Genomic DNA, 21,731 nt, shown 5'->3' with positions numbered 1-21,731 from the left:
AGATTAGAAAAAGAAGCAAAAGGATTTGCGGAAGAAAGGACACTAGGGAATTTGAAAGTGGAGAATTAAAAAAAAAAAATCCTGGTACGGGAATACAGCCAATAGCTTCAGAAATTTTACCTCTTTGAAAGACAGGTCAACAACTGATGACGAGGCAAATATGAAACTGTACATGATGAAATAGGCCTCGTGGCTTATATTTAATCCTGGGGACTGGCGTCAGTTACAGGTTGGCACCCTTGCTTAAGGGCTGCTTCTGGCCCCCACAGGAATAGTGTCCTCTGGAGAGCAAGGGAGATTGACCCTAGTGAGTGGCACTGCCCTGGAAGGTTCTGCACTAGAAGCACAGGTCCATGGCCTGCTTTTGAGGGTCCAGGAGCTCATCTGTGGGGGCTTGTCTTTCCAGTGAACCACATACTGAGCCACTGGACAGGATTTAAGAGGAGAAAAGGAGCTTCCGCTCCCAGGCACTGGCAAAATAAGCCTAGAGAACCAACTCGAAAGTGAGGCAGTCTTAAGCTCTTTGAATGGGTTCTTAAGGGAACATGTACACATGACAAAAGTACATGTGAAAACAGATAAATAGATAAACGTTAGATGAGACTGCTGAAAAATAGAAATAGCTTTGTTTGGGGGTGTGGGATTCTAGATGAAGTATCTGTGCTTGTAATAAAGTTTTCATACAATTTTTCTTTTAAGTCAGTACAGATGTGTATCTGTGTCAAACACCAAAGAAGGCCCCCAATTGTCATATTAGTGTGACTATAAGAGTAGCGTCTTTCCCAGCATTGCATATATAGAAATAGTAGCCCTGGGCGGGGAGGGGTAAACCATGTGGCAAAGCTGCTTAGAAACTGCTTAGATCCCTTGCTCAGGGAAAGCCATTCTTAAAGCAGCAGGCGTCTCTTGGCATGGCAGAGAATGGAAGCTGGAAGAGGAACAGATTGGAGGGTGGAACTTGAACAGGGTATTTAGGGGAGAGGAGCAGTGGGGGAGGGGGAGATAAGAGGATCCAGACATGGCCTCCCATGCAGCCTGGAGCCCTGCAGGTGACAGGTTTAGGCAAGGAGACTCGTGTTGATGAAGGGACCGGTGGTGGAGTGGGGTGAGGAGAAGCTGAGAGTCAAGAAGGTCATTTAGGATATTTGTGTTATGGTTATATACTTTTTTTTTTTTTAAGATCTGTAAGGGTGGACATGACCCAATGGCCAGACTGTGCCTAGCTAATGGATTCCTGCTTCTCATACCTGACTCCGTCTAAGAAGGTTTAGCCCCTTAAGGAAAAAGTATTTTCGCTGTTTCAGAGAGTCAACTGATCGGTGAGTTCTCTGAGAAAATGAGAAGGTATTGATTTTAGAAGGGGAGGACTAGGGGTTCAAACCTCGCATAAGGTCTGGGAGGAGTAAGTCTCCTGGGGCCTGGAGGTGATCTTCATCTCCCTCCCCGCCCCCACTCCTTGCTCCCCAGTAGAAATCAGCTACAAATCTCAGCTTGTTGGGAACAGATGGCCTTGGCTGACGAATAAGCCACCACAGGCTGCTCCACCTGTTCTCGGGTTGGAATAATCAGCTCGAGACAAACATCGGCGCTGAAATAACTCATGGCAGCGGGTGATACGCAGGCACAGATTCCAAAAATCTCTTCAATAGACCCCCTCCAACTCTCTCCCCTGCCCAGCCCCTAGAGGCCATCAGGGGAAGGTAATGGAGCGCAGAAGAGAGAGCGAGCCCCAAGCTGAGCGCGATGGTGGAGCTGATGGTTGCTCCGGTGGAGGTGGGGTGGGGGCGGGGCTGAGTTATGGGGGCGGGGCTGAGTTCGGAGGGGAGGGGCGGGGTGGGGGAGGGAATACCTTGCACCTCGGCAGGGCGGGAAGTTATTTCTCAAGAGCATGTGGAGAACGTGGGAATGGTTGATCCGTGTCAGGGACAAGTGTGAGGAGATCCAATCTGTCGGTGAGAGTAGAAAACTGAGAATTTGAGATTCTTGTGAATGTGTTCGTTAAAGAAGTGATATGCAAATGAGATCAAGCTACCCGCGAATCTCTCAGCAGCTCAGACAGCTCTGCCGGCAGCCGCCGGGGGTGGCTGCCTGGGTGCCCATACTTCTGTGGACTGGTGTTCAGCCTCCCCTCACGTCCTTGATGAAGTCTGCTGGGCTAATGTTCCCTGACAGAGGCAGATGAGCCCGTCGGGAGGGTGACAGCGCTGGGAAGCAGTGGTGACGGCTTGCGGGTGGGGGGGGGGGGGGGAGGGGGTGTTGCCGGCTGAGATGGGGGCCTGGCTCCTGTGGAGTCAATCGAGAGAGGGCAGGGATTGAGAGAGAAGAGACAGGCTGATTGCTTGCTCTGGGTGCCGCAGGCAGGCGGCTCCCCTTGGTCCAGCCTCCTGGCCTGGTGCATAGAGCCTGAGTCCCCAGAGGCTGTGCTGGGGTGGGGGAGGAAGCCTGAAGGGCTCTTTGGACACCCCCAGTGCATCTCTGACTGCCAGCTCTGGTTCCTCACAAGTGGTCCCTGTGACTCTGCCTGAAGCCTAGGGCGTTGGAGGACAGGGCTCTCACCTATCATTTAGGGTCCCACAAACCTGGTCTCCTTAAAGTCAGTTGTGCCCACAGAGGTGCCATGGTGGCCCATTTCCAGCTGAATGCCTGGCTCTGGGGTTCTCACCTTGCTGTATATTAGAAACACTCAAGGAACTGTTTTTGTTTTGTATACAAAGAGTAAAAAACATAGTATAATGAACCTTATCCACCAAACAGCTTCAACAATTTTCAACACAGTGAATCTTGCTTCATTTGAACCTGGCCCACTTCCCCATTCCCTTGGATTATTTTGAAGGAGACCCCAGATATGATATCACTTTGTTACAATGAAGATATTTGTTTAGTATCTACCCCTCAAAGAAAAGAAAATGACTCCTTAATGTAATCACAATACTCTTATCACACCTAAAAAAAATTATCAATAACTCCTTAGTACCAAATATTCAGTGTTTAAATTTTCCTGATTTTAAATATTAATAATGTAATAAATTTTACATATATATATATATATATTTTTTTTTTTTAACTTAGTTTGTTCAAATCAGCATCCAAACAACATTGAGGAGGTTTTTTTTTGGCCACTCAGCACGGCATGTGGGACCTTAGTTCCCCAACCAGGGATCGAACCCATGTCCCCTGCTGTAGAAGGACTGGACTGCCAAGGAAGTCCTATCATTGAGGAGCTTTTTAAGAAATACTACTGTGCCCAAGGCCTTCTCCCTCGGGGATTCTGATTTAATTGGCCTTGGGTGGGGCCCAAGCATCATATTTTTTAAAGCTCTCTTGATGGTTTTAATGTGCAGCCAGGGTTGAGAAGTGCTCTACCTTTCCCCCTACCAGTTTCCTGCCAACTCCTCGTCCAGGCTCTTAAATACTTCTTCTGCCTCCTGCCAGTAGACCAGAGCAGTTGGCCCTAATATGCCTACCTGGAGGAGTCGAGGGCTGCCCATCTTTTCCAGGCTTTTCTTTCCAGATGGGCTGAAACTCTCTATGGACACAAGCATTCCCTTCTCTACAAATTCACATACCACGTAGGCCTGTTCCTATCACTTTCTCCCCTAATATGCCTGGTGCCTGTTCTGGCCTTGCAAAGCATAGTAGATTTTTTTTTTTTTTCATGAAAATAGCAAAATTCCTGCCTCAGGAAAAAGTGAGAACTTCCCTGGGGGCAGTTTTCATCTGGCTGCTCAAGTGGCTCAGCACTGCACTGGAGCTGAGAGAGAAGCCTGCTGGGGGCTTGGCAACAGATGTAAGGGAGACAGGGGATTGAGTGGGACTTGAACCCAGCACATTTTGGGGAATCTAAGAAACCTTCCTCTCCTGAAGATGCTGGCCTCAGGAGCATTTCAGAGAATTATGCCCACGTTCCTAGCTCGCAGCCGTCTGCCTGCCTTCCTGTGGCTGCTGCTTCTGTTCATTCCCCTACCCCTCCGCTCCACCTGCCTTTTGGATTTATTCCTCCCTCCTGTGTCCCCCACTCCATGCCTCACTGAATGTTGGTGAAACAAATCTAGTCTAAAATAATGAGCAATCAACTACCCGATGCTTGGGGCAGGCTGGGCAGGGGCTGGGGGGAAAGGGTAGGGAGCTGAATCACTTATAAAGCCTAATAAAGATGCAGATGAGCATGTTGACTAGGAGCCCCAGAGCTGGGCTTATTCATTATTCAAAGTTATGTAAATGCCACTGGGTCCTGCTTGTTAGACTCCTGCCCCTTGTCCCTGCTGCTTCTTCCTGCCTGACAGATCCAGCCTGCCTTATGCCTCACCTCTCCTCCAAGGTGCTTACATTCATTCTCCCTGCCCAGAATCTCTTCTCAGACCCTACCTCCTCTCTAGCCAGAAGTCTTCCAGAGATTTGTTGGGAGGTCCTGGCCTTCAGGCAAGACTATACAGACCCAAATAGGTGGGCTTCTCGGTTTTAAAGATTTCCAAGGAAAGAATACCCTAAGCAGTGCTATATACATGTTTTAATATCTCACAAATCTACTTAGTGGGATGGATTCCCCGAGTTCTAACCTAAATCCCTCTTGCTGCATGGGAAGCCCACCACTGAAATAGAATATCCAATAACCAAATTCTCTTTAATCACTCTTTTGAGAAGTTAAATGCAAGCATCAAGTCACTCCAGCCTAGTACCCCCAGATTAACTCGTCCTTGTTGCTGCCACTTACCTTGCTAGACAGGTGAACCTCATTCCAAGTTACAATCACACTCCTTAAGCTCTTAAACCTGTCCTGGGATACCAAACTCTGGTTAGTGTTTAACTCGTACTGACTACACCATATACCTCCTCTTTTTCACATTGGGATTACTGACTTGTACCCCACAATTGCCTAGGCCTTAGGACTCAAATTACTTTCCCCTGACTCTCCTCAGTCTTTCCCTTTTTCCCCATCACCCCCTAATTTTTCAGATGATGAGGCTGAGAAATGAAGAACTGGGTCAGAGTCGCAATGGCATCGATTGCCTCTGCTTTCCCTTCTTTTCTGGGCTGCCTCTCCTCCCTCCCCCAACCCCAATCTATTTTGAGCCTGCCTCTGTTTTCCTTAGTCTGGTTGGCAACCATGCCCGCCTCTTTCTCTTCACTGCCCTTATCTCTCCCCTGCAGCCTGTGAGGACCCCAGTTGCCCTTCCAGAGGTCTCTTATTGCCTGCCTGATTTATTTTGATTTTCTCCCATCTTGAAGATAGGTAGGGTCGGCCTGAAAGTGGATGCCTGGCCACACTCAAGCAGAAGGTAGGCAGGGAGATAACGCTGGTGGGTCTGCTTGGCAAATCCTTCAAAGTTACCAAAACCCTCAGGTTGTCCTCCGAGCCCATCTACAATGTCTAGTCCTCTTCTCCATATCCACAGACTCTATCTCCTACATCCCTTCTTCCCCTCTATGACCCCATCCCACGCTCAGTAAGAAATGCTCAGTTCCTCCCACTTGGGTTGTGTGCAGCACCCCTGCAGGTCCTCACCTGCCTTCTTGGCCTGCACATTGCCAGTCTCTTCTTATCCAATTCCTGTTTCTCTCCACTCTTCCCTGACCTCATCCCTCCCACACACACCCGTCCCACCCCACACGCCCCTGCCCCTGCCCTTGCTTGCACTCTATTTCTAGGACACACTGGCTCATTTCTAAAGAGACTTTGCCAGCCCAGGCAGGGCTTGTCAGCATCCCCCACTTGTCCTTTCTCAGCCTCCTCTAGACACTTGTCCCCTCCTTTAGCTGTCACCGGCAAGCTGAATAAGACTGGATATTTTGGAAGGGGAGCTGCAGCTGGCTGGGGGAGGAGGGTGGCACTGAGAGAAGCAGGAGCAGAGGGAGCTGCGGGCAGCCATGGAATGAGAGGGAGAGAGAGGTTCCCAACATCCTTCCTCCCCAACTTTGCCAGCTTGGGAGCTGGCAGGATCTTACACTGATCCCTCTCTGTACTGCATTTTTCTCTCTCTCAGTAATAACACGATACCTTGCTTTACAATTTACCACATTCTCTTACAGGCCTCCAGGTATCTGCATGGTGTACTCCCTCTCCTCCAAGTCTGCTCAAATGCCTCCTCCTCAATGAGTCCTACCCTGACCACCATTGAAAAGGGCAGCCCCTCCCCCAGCATTCTCTACCTTCCCCATTCTGCTCTGTTTTATCCCCAATGCACTTGTCACCCTCTAATGTACAATACAATTTATTTATACGTATTATTAACATGTCCTCTCCTCACTGAACTGTAAACACCACAAGAGCAGAGATTTCTGTTTTGTTCACAGATACATCCACCATGCCTAGCACAGTGCCTGGCACACAGCAGAACTCAACAAATATTTGTGTGTTGAATGAATGAATGAATGAATGATCTTATTGGATCCTCACACACTCCTGTAGAGTTGGTCAGTATTATTATTCCCTTTTTATTTACTACGGTAAAATATGCATAACTTACAATGTACCATCTTAACCGTTTTAGGTGTACAGTTGAGTGGCATTTAAGTACATTCACAGTGTTGTGCAGCCATCACCACCATCCATCTCCAGAACTTTTTTATCTTCCCAGACTGAAACTCTGTGCCCATTAAACAATAACTCCTTATTCCCCCCTCCCTCCAGCCCCTGGCAACCACCATTCTACTTTCTGTCTCTATGAATTTGACTACTCTAGGTAGCTCACACAAGTGGAATCATACAATACTTGTCCTTTTATGTCTGGATTATTTTATTTAGCATTATGTCTTCAAGGTTGATCCATGGAATGTATCAATAGTATTATTCCCGTTTTACAGATAGGATTATTCCCACTTTACAGAGGCTGTGGTTCAGGGAACTAAGTGAGAGCACCCAAGAAGCAGACTTGGCGTGGGGTTGACAGGATTGGCTGGCTTTTATAATTCCCAGGAGAAATCAGTACTAATCCATGTGCCTAGGCCTATAAGGCAATTGAAGAGTAATTTCCTCTGTGTTGTTATTTCCTTTGGGAATATTTTTACTCTTATTTCCATTTCCCACTCTTCCCCTCTCAGCGATTCCTTCGAATATTTCCACCCCACCCAGTCCCAGTTTTTTCTCCCCAGAGCACTTTAACTCCTGTTCTTTTGGGTCAAACTGGCCCTGTCTAGAAATGCTCCTGCTTGGGTTTCATCTGAGTGCACTCAGCCTTGCTTGAGTCTCTATTTACACCTCTCACCCCTCCACCCACCCTGGGGCAGTTATGAGCCTGTTTCCTTCCAAAGCAATTAGTGCAAGGAGGCCAGCCGACTGGGTGTTAATGCCGTTTCATTAAGTGGGAGCAATCCTAATGATAATAAAATGGCACATTTAACATTCAAACATTGAACAGGGTTTCTAAGCGAGTGTGTCTCTCTCTTCCTTTCTGGTAGAACAGCTCCATCTTCATAAAGACCTGACAATACACCTTAATGAGAGACTGGGGAGCTGAGCATCTTTATAGAACCAGAGAGAGGATGAGAACCAAACAAAGAATCCAGAGAAAGAGGGTGTGGTGCACTGAGGGGATAAAGACCCCAAGGAGTCCTGGGGTAATGGATTCTGTGGTGCTAATTTAGACAGTTAAAGTCTATAAGAAATAAGGTCACATGGAAAATAAAGCCCACCACAGGCTTTCATGCAATGCAGTCATTTACTTATCTGTTTGTTCAACACATTTTTTGCAACAAACATTTACTGTGCACCCAAGATGAGCCAAATTTTACAGGAGTTTGTGATAGAGGGTGGCTCTAGTTTTATGAACAGGAATGCCAAGGGCCTTAGTGGTCTACAGATCATCTTATTTACTCTCCCCCAGGCAGCCTTAGTCAAATCTATCCCAAATTCATCAAATGCCCCCGTGAAGAGAATTTTAACAACTGCTTTGGTCTCCTGAGCCAGTCCTTATGCCCCCTCCTTATTGAGAGATCCAGCTTCAAGGTCCTTGCTACTCTGTGATCATAGAATATCTGATTTAACTTCTGAAGCAAAAAAATTGTGGGATTGGGGAGCTGGCTAGGGAAAGAAGGTAAATTCAATCAGCTGGTGTTTATGGGGAACTGAAGAGGGGCAAGAAAAAAGGATAACATCTCACAGACACTTCCTTCCTCTGAGAAGTCTTTCCCAGAAGAGGGCTTTGTTCCGAGCTCCTGTGCACAGAAGGGAAGCAGCTGGCCAGTCAAATGTGGGCTTTGCCCAGGCGGGGGAAGCGGCTGATTCGAAAAGGTGTCAAGTCATAGGATGGCATTAATTTCATGCTTAATTCATACAGGATCTTCCCCACAACAGGGGACAGCTTAAACCCATGCCCTAGGGAAAGGAGAACAGGTGGTCAGGCATCCTCAGAGACAGGTACTGGACTCCCTGGACGTCCCCTACACAGTCCCCAGATAGAGCTAACCTCCCCATTGGTCGCATCCCAAAGCTGGAAGTTGCCTCCCACCGTGAGAACCCTTTCTTCTCTGATAGCCCCTCTTAACCCCCTTATACACTCAAGGTCTATGCTTTGGCCCCTCTCTGTCCAACTAAAAGCATGAAAAACACCATTTTGCCTGGCACTGAGGTGGGTCATCTTTAAGGCACCCCGTCTTCCCTTGCTCAGGCTCACCAGAGAATCCAGCACCAATGACAATGTTGTCGTACTTTGGGTGTCGATCAAGAATGAAGTGCTCATCAGGGGTGTTCTAGAAAGAAACAATCACACCTGTGTCCTTTGAGGATAGAGGGAGGAAGAAGAATTGCAGGCTCAGAGGGGAGGAGACTCAGCTGGATTTCTTTCCAGAAAGAATAGGAATGGGGCACAGGAATGCTTTCTGCATGCCAGTGCCCTAGGGTACGCCAGTCTTTCTCATTTGTCCATCTGTCTCTTCTCATGTAGAGCTATGAACACAGTAGGTGCTCAGTTAACGCGTGTAAAGTAACTTTAGCGAAGACGCCTCAGGCCCTGGTGACATCTGTCTCTTCTCTTTGTCCCTAAGGCCTGCTCAACTAGAACATCTTGCCAAAAACTCTTTTAGAGCTCTTCTGGGAAATATAGTGAAGGACTGCCAGACGTATGCCTAGTTTCCTAATGAAAAAGAATACGAATAACCTCTAGTGGGCCCTCTCTGGTGGAGGTGAACTGACCCGCAGGAATGAGCTCATTTGTTTCAAGTCACATACTGTGTCAGGGGTCAGGTAGAGTCCAGCCTGAGCTGCACAAGGCCAGTCTGTCTCATTCCCCTGTTCTCCAGGGCTGCAAGAGAGCCTGGCCCAGTTGCCCACACCCTTACCGTGTACATGCAGTGCTCCATAACAGCAGGCTCAGGCTCTAAGTTAGGTAAGTGATCTCTGACAAAGCAGCTCAGGATGTGGACGTCTTGGATGTCTGAGAAAGCTGCAGGGCAGTCCCGCTCCTCAGGATCTGCATTGTTGCCGTGGTGATAGCAGACCTGGCTCCCAATCAGAGCAGTGTGAGCTGGGATGGCTGGCCTCCTGCACACCACCCCCAACCCAGGGGGCAGGTTGTACACAGAATGCACCCCATCCATCATCCCAGCCTTCCCCAGTCCTGACAGATGCTGTTTGTTGCCACATGAGTTTGCCTAGCTGTCCATTCCCCCGCCAACCCTATGATTGCAAAGGAAGGGCTCCATGACAGCCAGGGGTCTTGTGTTGCGCATAGTGAATAGTGAAGTCCGTTCCTGCTCCTGCCCACTGGGATCTGAGGGAGTCTGGTGAGAGGAAAGTTAGAATAGCTGCCCCACATCTGCCTGGGCCCCTATTAGCCTTCTCTTGGCCTCTCCGCTCACCTTCATCAGCCCTGGGTACTCTCCGGAGGGCAATCCATAGATGTGGTAAGGAGCCAGGCCGAAGCCCAGGAAGCATGGAAAGGCCTGGGACACACCATAGCTTCCGGGAACCTTCTCTCGCCAGTAACACACATTGATCCGCAGGGTCTTGGAGCAGGAAGAAGAAGTGGGAAATGAAGGGAGAAAGCATTTCTGGGGTCCCGTAGCCCTTTAATATAAGCCCAGATGCCCTGATTAACTCACCCATCTTTGTTTCACTCAATTCTTATGTCATTTACATGTTACATTATGTTATGATGCATAAAAATTGCTGAATCTGTCTCTTCCCCTATTCTTAATCTTCTCCCAAAACTGCATCCAGCCTACTTCTCTCTCTCTCCAGGAGTTAATAATACCTCATGTTTATTGAGTGCTTACTATAGGCCAGGCCATCTCCTTAGGTTATATATATATATATATATATATATATATATATATATATATATATATATATATATATATATATAAAATTTAATTTAATTCTCCAACAGCCCTAGTCCCCACTTTACAGGTTATAAAATTGAGGCTAAGTGAGGTGAAGATGAATGAAATTTGCCCAAAGTCATCCACTAGCAAGTGGCAGATGGAAGACTCAAGTCCATCTGGGTCCAAGGCTTCTTTTCTTAAGCACCACCTCTCAGGCTTTCAGCTCCCTCTACCTGGAGAGGCAGCTCAATGCCCAGGGGACGGAGGAGCCGGTTGGTCCAAGGACCTGCTGTGATGATCAAACTCTTGGCTTGGTAGCTCCTGGAGGTGGTTTTCACCACGACCAGTAGCCCTGGTTTTATCTCCATCACCTTCTCTCCATCATGCACTATGCCTCCTAGCTGTCGAATTGCATCCTGAAAGGGCAGGAGCAGGAAAGGGCAAATCAGTTATGTATGTGGTTCACCCTGGACAAAGAATCCTTCATCGAGTGCAGAAAAGAGAGGACAGAATCTAGATCTCCTCTCCCATATTGTGAGGCCTAGCAGGGTATATAAAACTGCCCAGTCCAAAAAGTCAAGACTAAAGCTGGCAGGGCAAAGGCTGTCATCCAACTGGGCATCAGGGGATGGCTGATGGGGACCCAGGATGCCCAGAGCAGGAGCTGCAGTGCCCCTAATGCTGCACGGTATCACCTGAAGGGCTCTGAGCGCCTTGTCAGCATAGAGAACTCCTCCAGACTTTTCCAAGAGCCCCACTTCTCCCCTGGCCAACCGAATATTGGGGAAACGTTGCTTCAGTTCCTCAGATGGAAGACACTGGTGTTCCACTCCCTGCCTAGACAGAGTAGCCTCGATTATCTTTAATTCTGCATTCTCCTTCATTCCCAGCAGCAGTAGTCCAGTCTGCCTATAAAAAAAAAAAGACACCTGAGTGAGAGTCTGCGTCCGGGCCCTGGGCCTTCTCTGTCATTTTTCAGCAAGGGGCCCAGACCAGGCATCAAGGGGAGTCCTGGCCTCACATTCAAAAAACAGGCAAAGACATCTACATTCTGTTGTAACAGTCCAGTATTGTTGTGCTGGTTTCCAGCCCATCCCCAAGTCTGCCCTTGGCTCTCACTATTGGTTTGCTTATCCCTCCATCTTCCCTCATCAGGATCCATCCTGCCCTTGAGGTCAGAGACCCTAAGTCCTCTTTTATCTCCACACCTAGAAGGTGGTAAATGTTCAATGAACTTGATAAGATTTCCCTTTCCTCCAGTCCCCTGACCCCACTCACTGTTTTGATCTCAATTCTTTATCCCTTTTCCCCTCCCCAACTCCCTGCTGTTTCTTTTCCCTGTTCCTTTTTCTTGTCATATAATGTTTTGTCTCTTCTTGTGATCTATCTCTCAGTTCCTTCTCAGAGGCTGCCTGTTTTGTGGAAAGGGTCCTAAGTTGGGAGCTCTGGCTCTGGGTCCAGTCCCAGCATCCCCTCTGTGACCTTGGTCTGATTGCTCGCTGATCCCAGATTCCTCCTCTGTAACACATGACTGTTGGACTGTTGGTGGTTCCACACCAGGGGAGTTGTGGAAATGGCATGGATCATTTTTTTGCTTGTCACAATGCCTGGGGGTTGCCACTCACATTTGGTGGGCAGGGGCCAGGGATGCTAAACCTGCAATGCTCAGGAAGATCCCACCCAAATGCCAATAGTGCCCTCATGCAGAAACCCCAGTAGGTGAGATGGCCTCTTAGGACTCCAGCAATTAATTCAGCGATTAATGTTTTTGTTCTCCCTATACATCCCTCTGTGTTTCTTCCACCATAAGAGAATGAGAGCTGTTTCTCTTTAACGCTTTCCATCTCTATGTCACAAGAGATCAGAGCTCCCTTTTGGGGGTAACTGATCAAAACAATAGAAGGGTCACTTTGGCCCTTGGGACCATTCCTGTAGTCCCTCTCGGTTTCAGCAGCCACAGTGACAAGCATCAGCCCGACACATCCCCCAGGTACTGTGTATAAAGCTCGTAATAGCCTATAATGGAGTCTCATGGATATTACATGCTTCCAAATCCCACATTATCTGGTTGGGGGGATTAAAGAGAAGATTGGGAGGGGGTAGGGACACAGCGGGCCCTGGGGCCAGTGTCAGTACACAGAGCCACGCAGCATGCCCAATCCATTTGCCATGGCCCCCGCCTACCCAGCATTCACCACTGGTGAGAAAGCAGTGAACGCCTCTGCCTCTTCAAAGCTCAACAGAGGAAAGATGCTGTAGAAATCCCCACTAGCCAGCAGACTGTCTTTTTCCTGTGGCCCCAAAAGAACTTCAGATTGGTTCTCAGTTAATGAAAATTTGCCTAGTAAACTCCTTGGTCAACAGGATGATTAAGGCACCCAAGCGTACGTTCTTGAGCCCTTTGTACCTGATGAGGTTGTAGCTGTGTAGAATTCTGGGAAAGACCTCACCTTAGCAGTCACAATGTCAGATCCCTGGCCCGGAAATTCCAGAGCAGCATATTCTAACCTCTGCCTGCAATATACTAGCCTTGGTCTCTCACATACTCTGAGATTCAGTTACTTTCTCTTCCTTCCCTTCCTTTCTCCCTTCTTCCCTTCCTTCCTTCCTTCTTTCCTTGAAATAAGAACTCCTCTTTCAGGAATGTACTATATGGAGGAAATGAACTCACGCCAAAGCAACGGGCAAATCTGTTGAATTATGAAATGCTGAGTGATGTTCTAATTCCCAAGCCGTCCTGCGGTGGATGAAGCGGGAGCTCCCTATCCCTAGGAGTAATCAGCAAGTTGATTCTGCTGGTGAATGTAATTGTGCCAATTGTAATCATTTTGCTCCAGCTCTCTGCCCCTGTGGCATTTATTTCTCAGCCCAGATATTGATCTAACAGTGGGAAATTTTCCATCTGAATTTGTGATGCTGGACCCTCCCTTAGTCCGGAGGTGCGTTTGGGAAATTCTCATTTTCCGTGGATCACAGCTGAACCATTTGGCCTGAGGGAAACCATGCACTGCCAGAGAAATGCCTTGGATCGGAGAGAGATTTTTGACCATTATGAGCAAATCGGAAATAAATGTAAAACACTGCCTGGAAATGCAAAGGCCTGTCATTATGGGAAATAGGTGAGAGGCTCCTGTGGGAGATGCTTAGAGAACTGGAAAGCAGTCAATCAAAACCGGGATCAGAGAACGGGCCTTTTTCCCCCAGTATGAAGATAGATGACTTCCATGCGCAGATTGAAAATCATTTAAGTACTTATTTTCTTAATGGCTTTTCCTAGATCCCAATAAACAGTCTGCTCATTCTGCATCAATTTCTCACCCCTATGCTCTGGGCCTCCCTTTCCTCTTTTTCTGCTCGGATCCAGGCTACGAAGTTTGAGGAGGAGGAGGGTGAGAAGGGACAAGGGCATTGCAGGAAAAAAAAAAAAAAAAGACCAGGAAATGAGCGGTCAGGGCTGGTCTAGAAAGACGGCACCTTGTAGTGAGGCCGGGGTGCTGGGGATCCCTGGAAAGAGTGCAGCTCCCAAGTCCCAGAACACCTTCAGAGCATTTGGTACTAACTGTGCCTTCCTCCCAACCCTAGCTGGATCCGGCCCTAGGAAGAGATAATCGAAGATTCCTCCCAAGGGCCTTGTTGACTTCTCTATGGCCCAACTAAAGCCTCAGACGTGATGTAGGGAGTTGGTGATGAGGGATTTCCACCAGTTACTATAGCAGGACAGGAGGCAGGATGGAGTGGGGAGGATTTGGGAGGGGCAGACAGCTCTCCCTGCATCTGCCATCTCCCATCCCAAGCTCCAGCTTTCCCCGCTCTGGGTTAAAAGTGCCAGGAAAGCCAGCTCTCAGAGTCACCTTGGGGAAGAGACTCCAACAGGGACTTGGTAATGGCTGCTGTCTTTGTTGGTTTGGGAGGAGCTCTTGGCGTTTCATCTTCTGCTCAGTGGGCCGAGGTGGAATTGGTTAACAAAGACTGCTCCAGGGAGGGGATGTGGCTGACAAGCCAGACACTTCGCAGACACAGGAAGCAGCAGCTGCGCAGGGGGCCACCAGGTTCTGGCAGCAGCTGTACTGCCTACGGCTGTGATCTTGTCTGATATTGTCAGCTAAGCAGGGGCAGCCCGGGTCAGGAGCTAGATAGTAGGACTCAAAGGGAGAAGGTGGGGCAGGAAAGAGATGGGCCACAGAGCTGGGATTTGCTCTTGGTATCAGCATCCTGGCTGTACACATCACAAAAGATTCAGACCTTGTGATCTGACACATGTGTCATCGTCTGTTCCCAGAATATATGCAAATATCCTGAGCCACCCATATTTAGTATGCCTCTGTCACAGGAAGCAGCAGAACAGAATGAAGAGAATTGGACAACCACCTTATCAACTCCTGAAGGTTTTTTTTTTTTAAATCATCATCAAATATCATTAAGTTAATATGTTCATATCTATCAGTTCAATTATGATATTGTGCTGGTTCTTCCAGAAGAACCTAGGAGAATAAGAATCACACAGCTAATGAATCATTTAGAAAATCAGAATTAGGAACAAAAGCTAAAGGAATTGGAATAGGAAGTATCTGTTCTGTGTCTCTACTAAGTAAAAGAACCAAATAAATTAGTGTGCCTGAGTAAATTAGTTTGGCCATAAGAAAGGACTTGCTAATAATAACAACAACAACAACAATAGTAATGCCTAGCACTATATAGAACTTCAAAGATTTTTCAAAGAACATTCACTTTACTCTTCATTTTCCATAATTGGGGCTGTAAAGCATAAGGATAGTCTTTTAAGAGGAGCTATGATATGTCCCAGTCTTTAAATGTATGTTAGCAGCCTTCTGACCTGGGATGATTTAGGCATGAACTTGTTTGGAAACAGGGGATGGACAAGGTAACCAGTTTGTGGTATTTCCTAAATCAGGAGGCAGCAAGCGATGACCCAGGGGCCAAATCACCTGTTTTTGTCTGTCCCACAAGCCAAGATGGTTTTTACAATTTTAAATGGTTGATAAAAAGCAAAAGAAGAATATTTCTTTTTTTTAATATTTATTTGTTTGTTTATTTTTGGCTGCATCAGGTCTTAGTTGTGGTACGCGGGATCTTTCATTGTGGCACACGGGCTTCTCTCTAGTTGTAGCATGCAGGCTCCAGAGCATGTGGGCTCTGTAGTTGTGGCAAACGGGCTCTCTAGTTGTGGCACGCGGGCTTAGTTGCCCTGCAGCATGTGGGATCTTAGTTCCCTGACCAGGGATCGAACCCACGTCCCCTGCATTGGAAGGCGGATTCTTAACCACTGGACCACCAGGGAAGTCCCGAAGAATATTTCATGACATGAAAATTATCTGAAATTTGTGTCCATAAATAAAGTTTTATTGGAACCCAGCCATGCCCATTTGTTTACATATTATCTGTGGCTGCTTTCACAATGGCACAGTTGAGTTGCTGGCAGAGTTGAATTGTTGCAATAGAGACCATATGGCCTGCAAAGCCTATAAAACTATGTGGCCATTCACAGAAAAAGTTTGACAAACCCTGTTCTAGACTGAAAGTTGAGTAATTCTGTGACTTGCACTACAGGTTAAGACCCTGACTACTCAGTAGCAACCCTCTCATGAGTTTGTGGGGAGAATTAAATGAGTTAACCTGGATCAAGTACTTTTAGAACAGCCTTAGTTTCTCATTCTAAGCACTAAAACACGCAGTGATAATGATAATGATGATGATGATTTGTCAGGCACTATTGCAAGCCCTTTACAAACTTTATCCTCACAACAGACACAGGAAATAGACATTATTACCCCTACTTTACAGATGAGAAAACTGAGTCTCACAGAGGTTAGACAGCTTGCTCCAAACCACACAGCTAAATATGTCAGAGCAAGATGATATCTAGAGCCAGCCCTGCCTGGTTCCAAAGCCCTTCCAAATTCTTGTCCTCCTGCCAAAGAGAGGGATTGTGAGATTATGAGATTCTCCTATCCAAGGGTCCCTTTCCCTCTCTCCAGCAGCCCTTCCCCTCGATGTCCATGGTTGCTGCATCCCATCTGTCTCCTTCTGCCTTTCTTCCCCCCTTGCTCAATGGAGATAGGATACAGCTGACCCAGAATAAGTGGCAGGAACTGCCATTTATTCAAAAGTGCTAGGCATAGTGCCAAGAGTCTCGTTTAATCCTCACAAAGCCCTGTGAGAAAAATGAGGCGCAGAGAGGTACAGAAACTTTTCCAAGGTCACACAGCTGGTAAGAGGTAGAGCACAAAGTCAAATTCAAGCCTGTCTGACTCCAGAATTGTCTCCCCTCTGAAAGATTCCAGACACTTTCCAAACATCTTCTAGTTGCCTCCTTATCTGCTGGGATGAAGCGTGCCCTCTAAGGCCTCAGCAGTTCTTTTAACACAAGATACTCAGCAGTATTCACAGATGGCTGACAGAGAGAGATCCCTTTGCCAGGCCACGCCTCAGCAAGACATGCTCCTTTATTTGGGTGCTGGGTGTATTAGCTGCGTCTGGAATAAATCTGTAATTAGCTGCCCTAGCTGTATTTGCATAATGGATTTCACTTTGTTCTTAAGTTAATGGTGTTTTTGCAACAGAACAGTAACCTCTTGGTTCCTGGCCATTAAAATAACTGCCACCCTGTAGGGTAGAGCAGTGGTTTTGTAGGAAGTTCAGTTAAGAGCCACAGAGAAGGCGGGAGGGATGGTAGCATGGTTGGTAAAAGTTCTCTTTGCCTCCTGGGTTGTCTGCCTTCTTCCCCATGAATATTTGAAAGGTCAGTGAGGGGGGGTCTTAAGGGTCAGAGAAGGCCATGCAGGCAACAGAGAAATAGCTGCAGGCTCACTCCCTGGTCAGCAATGCAGCCTGAGGAGCATCCCCATTTGCTCCTATGGGAGGAGGTATTCAGAGAATGAAATGGATTTATAAGGGTTGTTCTGGGGGAGAGGACCCAGCATGAAAGTTTGTGATACTAGTAGGAATATAAAGAATCAGGCAGAGGCCTTCTCCTCTATTTCAATCCCTGCCCTGAGAGGTTCTCTGACGGTTCCACGGAGATGTAGATACAAACTCCAGCTCTGAGCATCTGCCCAGTGTCTTTCCAGCAGTTTTCCCCAAACAACCTCTGCAAGCCTTGGACACATGGTCTAACCCCAGCCCTGGAACTCAGAGACTGTCAAGAGCCAGCTGGACCTGTCGGGTGACGACGATGACAGCAAGCAGAATGCTTCCACGTGTCTGGCACTTCCGGAGGCCCCGTGTCCCTCCGTTGCATGTCAAGTATTCCTGGCACCGCCCTCTTGCATAGTAAAAGCACCCCCAGGTGCTGAGCCCCACGATCCAAGGGATTCTCCCCACCAACCCAACCTGTATAATTGGGTTCCCGCCTCATGCTCCAGCTGGGCCCATATCTGGTAGCACTCAGCCATCATCTGGGTGTAGAAGTCTTCAGGGTACGCCCTTCGGATTATCCGGCTTTGCCCATGGGAACTTCCTCGGGAGTGCGGGAGGAAGAACTGGAGAAGGAGGACAAGAGACAACTGCAGCTGTCACCCCTCCCCTTTCGGAGCCCACTCATCATGTGCTGTCAACAAGGAACACTTATTCTTCAAATATTTCCATACAGTCTCCCTTTGTGGCCAAGTTACTGGCTTGGCTTCAGGATAGAATTTCTTCAGTAGCTCTAACTCAGGCATCCTTTTTGCTAACATCATTCACTTCCTGAAGTCCCTCTGTGAGTTAGTCTTCAGTCATCCTGCTGCAACCTTGCCCCACTTAGACTCATGGAGAAGCAGAAAGAACCTTTGAGATCATTCTAGTCTAGGCTCCTCATCTTTATGCACAAGAAAACTGATGCTGACTCTTTCTCTGTAGTTTCAGATTGCTCAAGACAAGAGAACCATGTTGAGATTTAGCAAAAGATGGAGTGTTTCCTGAAAGGTTGGACCAGGAATCCCTCAGGCTTTGAGAAAACTGATAGAGAAATGAAAAAGGTTTCTAACCAATCCAGCTCATTACCAAGAAGAATAAACCAAAACCAGCCTGGATAGATTTAGGCAGAATGGGAGGGTAGAAACCTTTGGAAGGTGGGCTGGGTGCACCTGCCTCGGGAAGGCTGCGGATATACAGGGCCCAGGCCTATGTACAGTGGCCAGTAGACTGCACTTCATGGGGTCACTTTTCTATAAGGAAAAATAAATACCTAAGTCTTATTTCCTGTGTATCAAACAAGGAGGCTGCTATTATCCAGAGGTGGCAGAAAAAACAGAAGCCTCTGCTGGGTTCCAGGGTGAGAGGCCAGAAATATGCAGGGAAGAATCCTACCTCCTAGACTGACAAATCAGCCTTTCCCTCTAGGCAAATTATCTCTATTTAAGGTTACCCAAAGCAGAACTGATTACTTTTCTGGGCCAGGGCAACCATTTTGGCACAGAAGAGACTGGATGGGAAGAAAGAAGAGAATGGGGTCTGGGGTGCTTCTTGGTCAAGAGCAGGATCTGGGAGGCAGCAAAAGGAGGAAATGTGCCTAGAAACCCAAACTGGGTCTCAGGGAGGGTGGAACTTTCTTTGCATTGTCATGAAACACACCAGGCAGCTAAGCTACAAATTGCATAGAATTTGTGAAGATCAGGCCCTTTGGCCTTCACCCCACAGAAAACCCTCTTGGGGGAGGAGAAAGGGACAGTCCCTGAGGTCAGGAGTGCAGAGGGGACACGGTACCTGCTCCAGCAGGAGGACCCTCTTCCTGTGTTTGGCCAGGTGGTACGCAGTGAAGCAGCCCTGGATGCCTGCCCCGATCACAATGGCGTCATAGAGATCTTTCTGAGCAGCCATCCTGCCCACTGAGTTAGCCCTACAGCCTCAGAGACCACATACAAAGGAGAAGGCAAGCGGAGGCGGGCTCCAGCCTGAAGGAGGAGGAGTAAAGCAAAGTCCAACCTGGCCAGCATTCCCACAATTCCCTGGGCCCTGTCCTTCTCCCCACTCCTCCCAACCCCCAAAACCTGGCACAGGGCTGAGCCCCCGCCTCCCCTGCAGAGCAGAGCTGGGTAGTATGATTTGTGAGGTTTAGCCCGGCTCAGCTGCCAGCCTCACCCTTGCATCCCTCTAGCTTTCTATTCTTGGCTCAATTATTGTCATGCAAATGGATCTTTCCTATGCCACCTTCCTGTCTCATTATGATCTTTGTCTCAGGCCTTCGGCCCTGGAATTTCAATGCCTCCTAGACCAAGCTGGGCACCCGGAATGCTGCCTCCCCCTGCTGGCCTCCCTCTCTCCAGCCTGATTTCCTTTGGAGATTCTAGAGGGTACAGACCAGGCATCTGCCTAGGGTGTGAGGGCCCCTGGAGTGAGGGCTCCCTCTGTGCAGGGCAGTGTGCTAAATGAGTACTCTTGCATGCATGTGGGACAGAGCTGGGATTTGTAAGGCCTAATTCTTTTTTTTTTTAATTTATTTATTTTTGGCTGCATCGGGTCTTTGTTGCTGTGCACAGGCTTTCTCTAGTTGTGGCAAGCAGGGGCTACTCTTCGTTGCGGTGCACTGGCTTCTCATTGCCGTGGCTTCTCTTGTTGCAGAGCATGGGCTCTAGGCGTGCGGGCTTCAGTAGTTGTGGCATACGGGCTCAGTAGGTGTGGCTCGCGGGCTCTAGAGCGCAGGCTCAGTAGTTGTGGTGCAGGCGCTTAGTTGCTCCGCGGCATGTGGGATCTTCCCCGAGCAGGGCTCAAACCCGTGTCTCCTGCATTGGCAGGCGGATTCTTAACCTCTGTGCCACCAGGGAAGCCCAGGCCTAATTCCCATACAATTTGTGGGGGGGCCTCTGTAAGGAAAGGAAAAGAGGGACTTCCCTGGTGGTGCAGTGGATAAGACTTCGTGCTCCCAATGCAGGGGGCTCAGGTTCAATCCCCGGTCAGGGAACTAGATCTCACAAGCTGCAACTAAGGAGTCCATGTGTCGCAACTAAGGAGCTGGTGAACTGCAACTAAAGAGCCCTGGAGTTGCAAGTGATGAGCCTCCGGCCACAACTAAGACCTGGTGGAAAGAAAGAAAGAAAGAAAAGAAGGAAGGAAGGGAGGGAGGGAGGGAGGGAGGGAGGAAGGAAGGAAGGAAGGAAGGGAAGGAAGGAAGGAAGGAGAAAGAAAGAAAGAAAAAAGAAAAGGAAAAGAAAAATTGTGAATACAAAATTAAGTGCTAGGATTTGGAAGAGATTGTGCAATTAAGGAGCCCTGTGGTTGAAGTTTCATTAGCTTCCCGATAAATCAAACTCTTCATGCATTATTTACTTTAATCCTCACAGTCCTAGGTGTAAATATTTTTATCCCTACTTTTGTCACATTAAAGATAGCTCCCAATTCTTGGTCACTGTTCCCATCACAGGCTCTGTGACTGCTTGACCTATAGAATATGGTGGAAGTGACACTGGGACACTTTCTGGCCCAAGCCTTAAAAGTAGCTTCCTCTTCGTGTCTTGGAACACCCACTTTTGGACCCCTGAGCCTCCATGTTAGTCCAACCACCTGTTGGAGAGACCACATAGGGAGGCCCTGAGACTACATGGAGAGCCAGAGTGAAGCAATCTTGGACCCTCCAGCCCAGCCCAGCCACCAGCTAAATACCACTGAGTGACCCAATTAATGCCACGTGGAGCAGAAGACTCATCCAGCCAAGACCCATCTGAACTCCTGACCTACAAAATCATGAGATAGAATAAAACAGTTGGTGTTTTTAGCCACTAAGATTTGAAGTAGTTTTTTATGCAGCCGTAACTGAAACACCACTTCACAGCCAAAGACATGAAGGCTTACGGAGGTTATAACTTGCCCAAAGCCACGCACCTGGTAAACATATGCACTGAGGTGTGAACCTCGGTTTGCCTGTTCCAAAACCTGTTCCCTTAACCCCCGTGCTATACCAAGGAGTAGTCAGACTTGTAATGATGATTCTGATTTGAATATTTTGCTGTTTCTCTCATGGCCATACTGTGAGTGGGAGAAAATAATAGATCAGGACATCCATGTGACCCTAGGAAGATGCTTAGCCCTAGCAAAGAATCCTCCAGAGTGGCCTTGGCAACTAGCAGTTCTTTCAGCCCAGGCTTCCTTTCTTAGGAAGATAGGGGCCCAGGGAGGGGGTACCATACGACTGGCATTTCTTTTTCTTCTGAAAAAAATTTCTCTAGGATCCAGAAGTCACCTCAACTCTCCCCAATCCCTGACCCACATGGGACAAGATAGCATCCACCTCCCGATGGGACAGCTTCCTTACGGTAAAAAGTGGCAGACATAACTGAGAAAAGTGGACTATTTAAGTATGTAAAGGCTTGATATAAATATATAAGGTCAGCCTTCGGATTTCTCTTGACAAGATGTCAGAGGAGATGAACAGTTTACACAAAGGAGAAGCAGACAATAAATCCTCACGTGGAAATGCACCCAGTCTCACTAGCAACGAAAGAAATGGGGATTAAATAACTTCAAGGTACAATTACATGCCT

The 21,731-nt window shown here is 47.9% G+C and overlaps 2 protein-coding genes across 3 annotated transcripts in view; one reads left to right on the top strand and one right to left on the bottom strand.

Moving 5' to 3' along the window:
* Window positions 1-821: 821 nt before the first annotated feature.
* Window positions 822-21,731, top strand: part of SEZ6 (seizure related 6 homolog) — a 96,113-nt gene continuing 75,203 nt past the window's right edge. The window contains exon 1 of the mRNA XM_059998141.1: window positions 822-1,319. The gene's annotated coding sequence lies outside the window, so the exon portion shown is untranslated. The remainder of the gene's footprint in view (window positions 1,320-21,731) is intronic.
* Window positions 6,427-19,124, bottom strand: PIPOX (pipecolic acid and sarcosine oxidase). Of its 2 annotated transcripts, XM_059996326.1 has the most exons (8): window positions 18,961-19,124; window positions 17,608-17,756; window positions 10,953-11,166; window positions 10,491-10,673; window positions 9,793-9,939; window positions 9,274-9,432; window positions 8,610-8,685; window positions 6,427-8,311 (listed from the first exon to the last, which is right to left on the bottom strand). In XM_059996326.1, the coding sequence occupies exons 1-8, from the start codon at window positions 19,072-19,074 to the stop codon at window positions 8,181-8,183; spliced, it is 1,173 nt and encodes a 390-aa protein (XP_059852309.1). In that variant the 5' UTR covers window positions 19,075-19,124; the 3' UTR covers window positions 6,427-8,180. The 2 variants fall into 2 exon arrangements, with proteins under 2 accessions (XP_059852309.1, XP_059852310.1); XM_059996327.1 differs by lacking the exon at window positions 10,491-10,673.

The sequence above is a fragment of the Delphinus delphis genome, chromosome 19 (genome assembly GCF_949987515.2).
Source record: "Delphinus delphis chromosome 19, mDelDel1.2, whole genome shotgun sequence".
NCBI lineage: Eukaryota > Metazoa > Chordata > Mammalia > Artiodactyla > Delphinidae > Delphinus > Delphinus delphis.
Note: the sequence above shows the minus strand (reverse complement) of the source record. Positions and strands in the feature narration are given on the sequence as shown.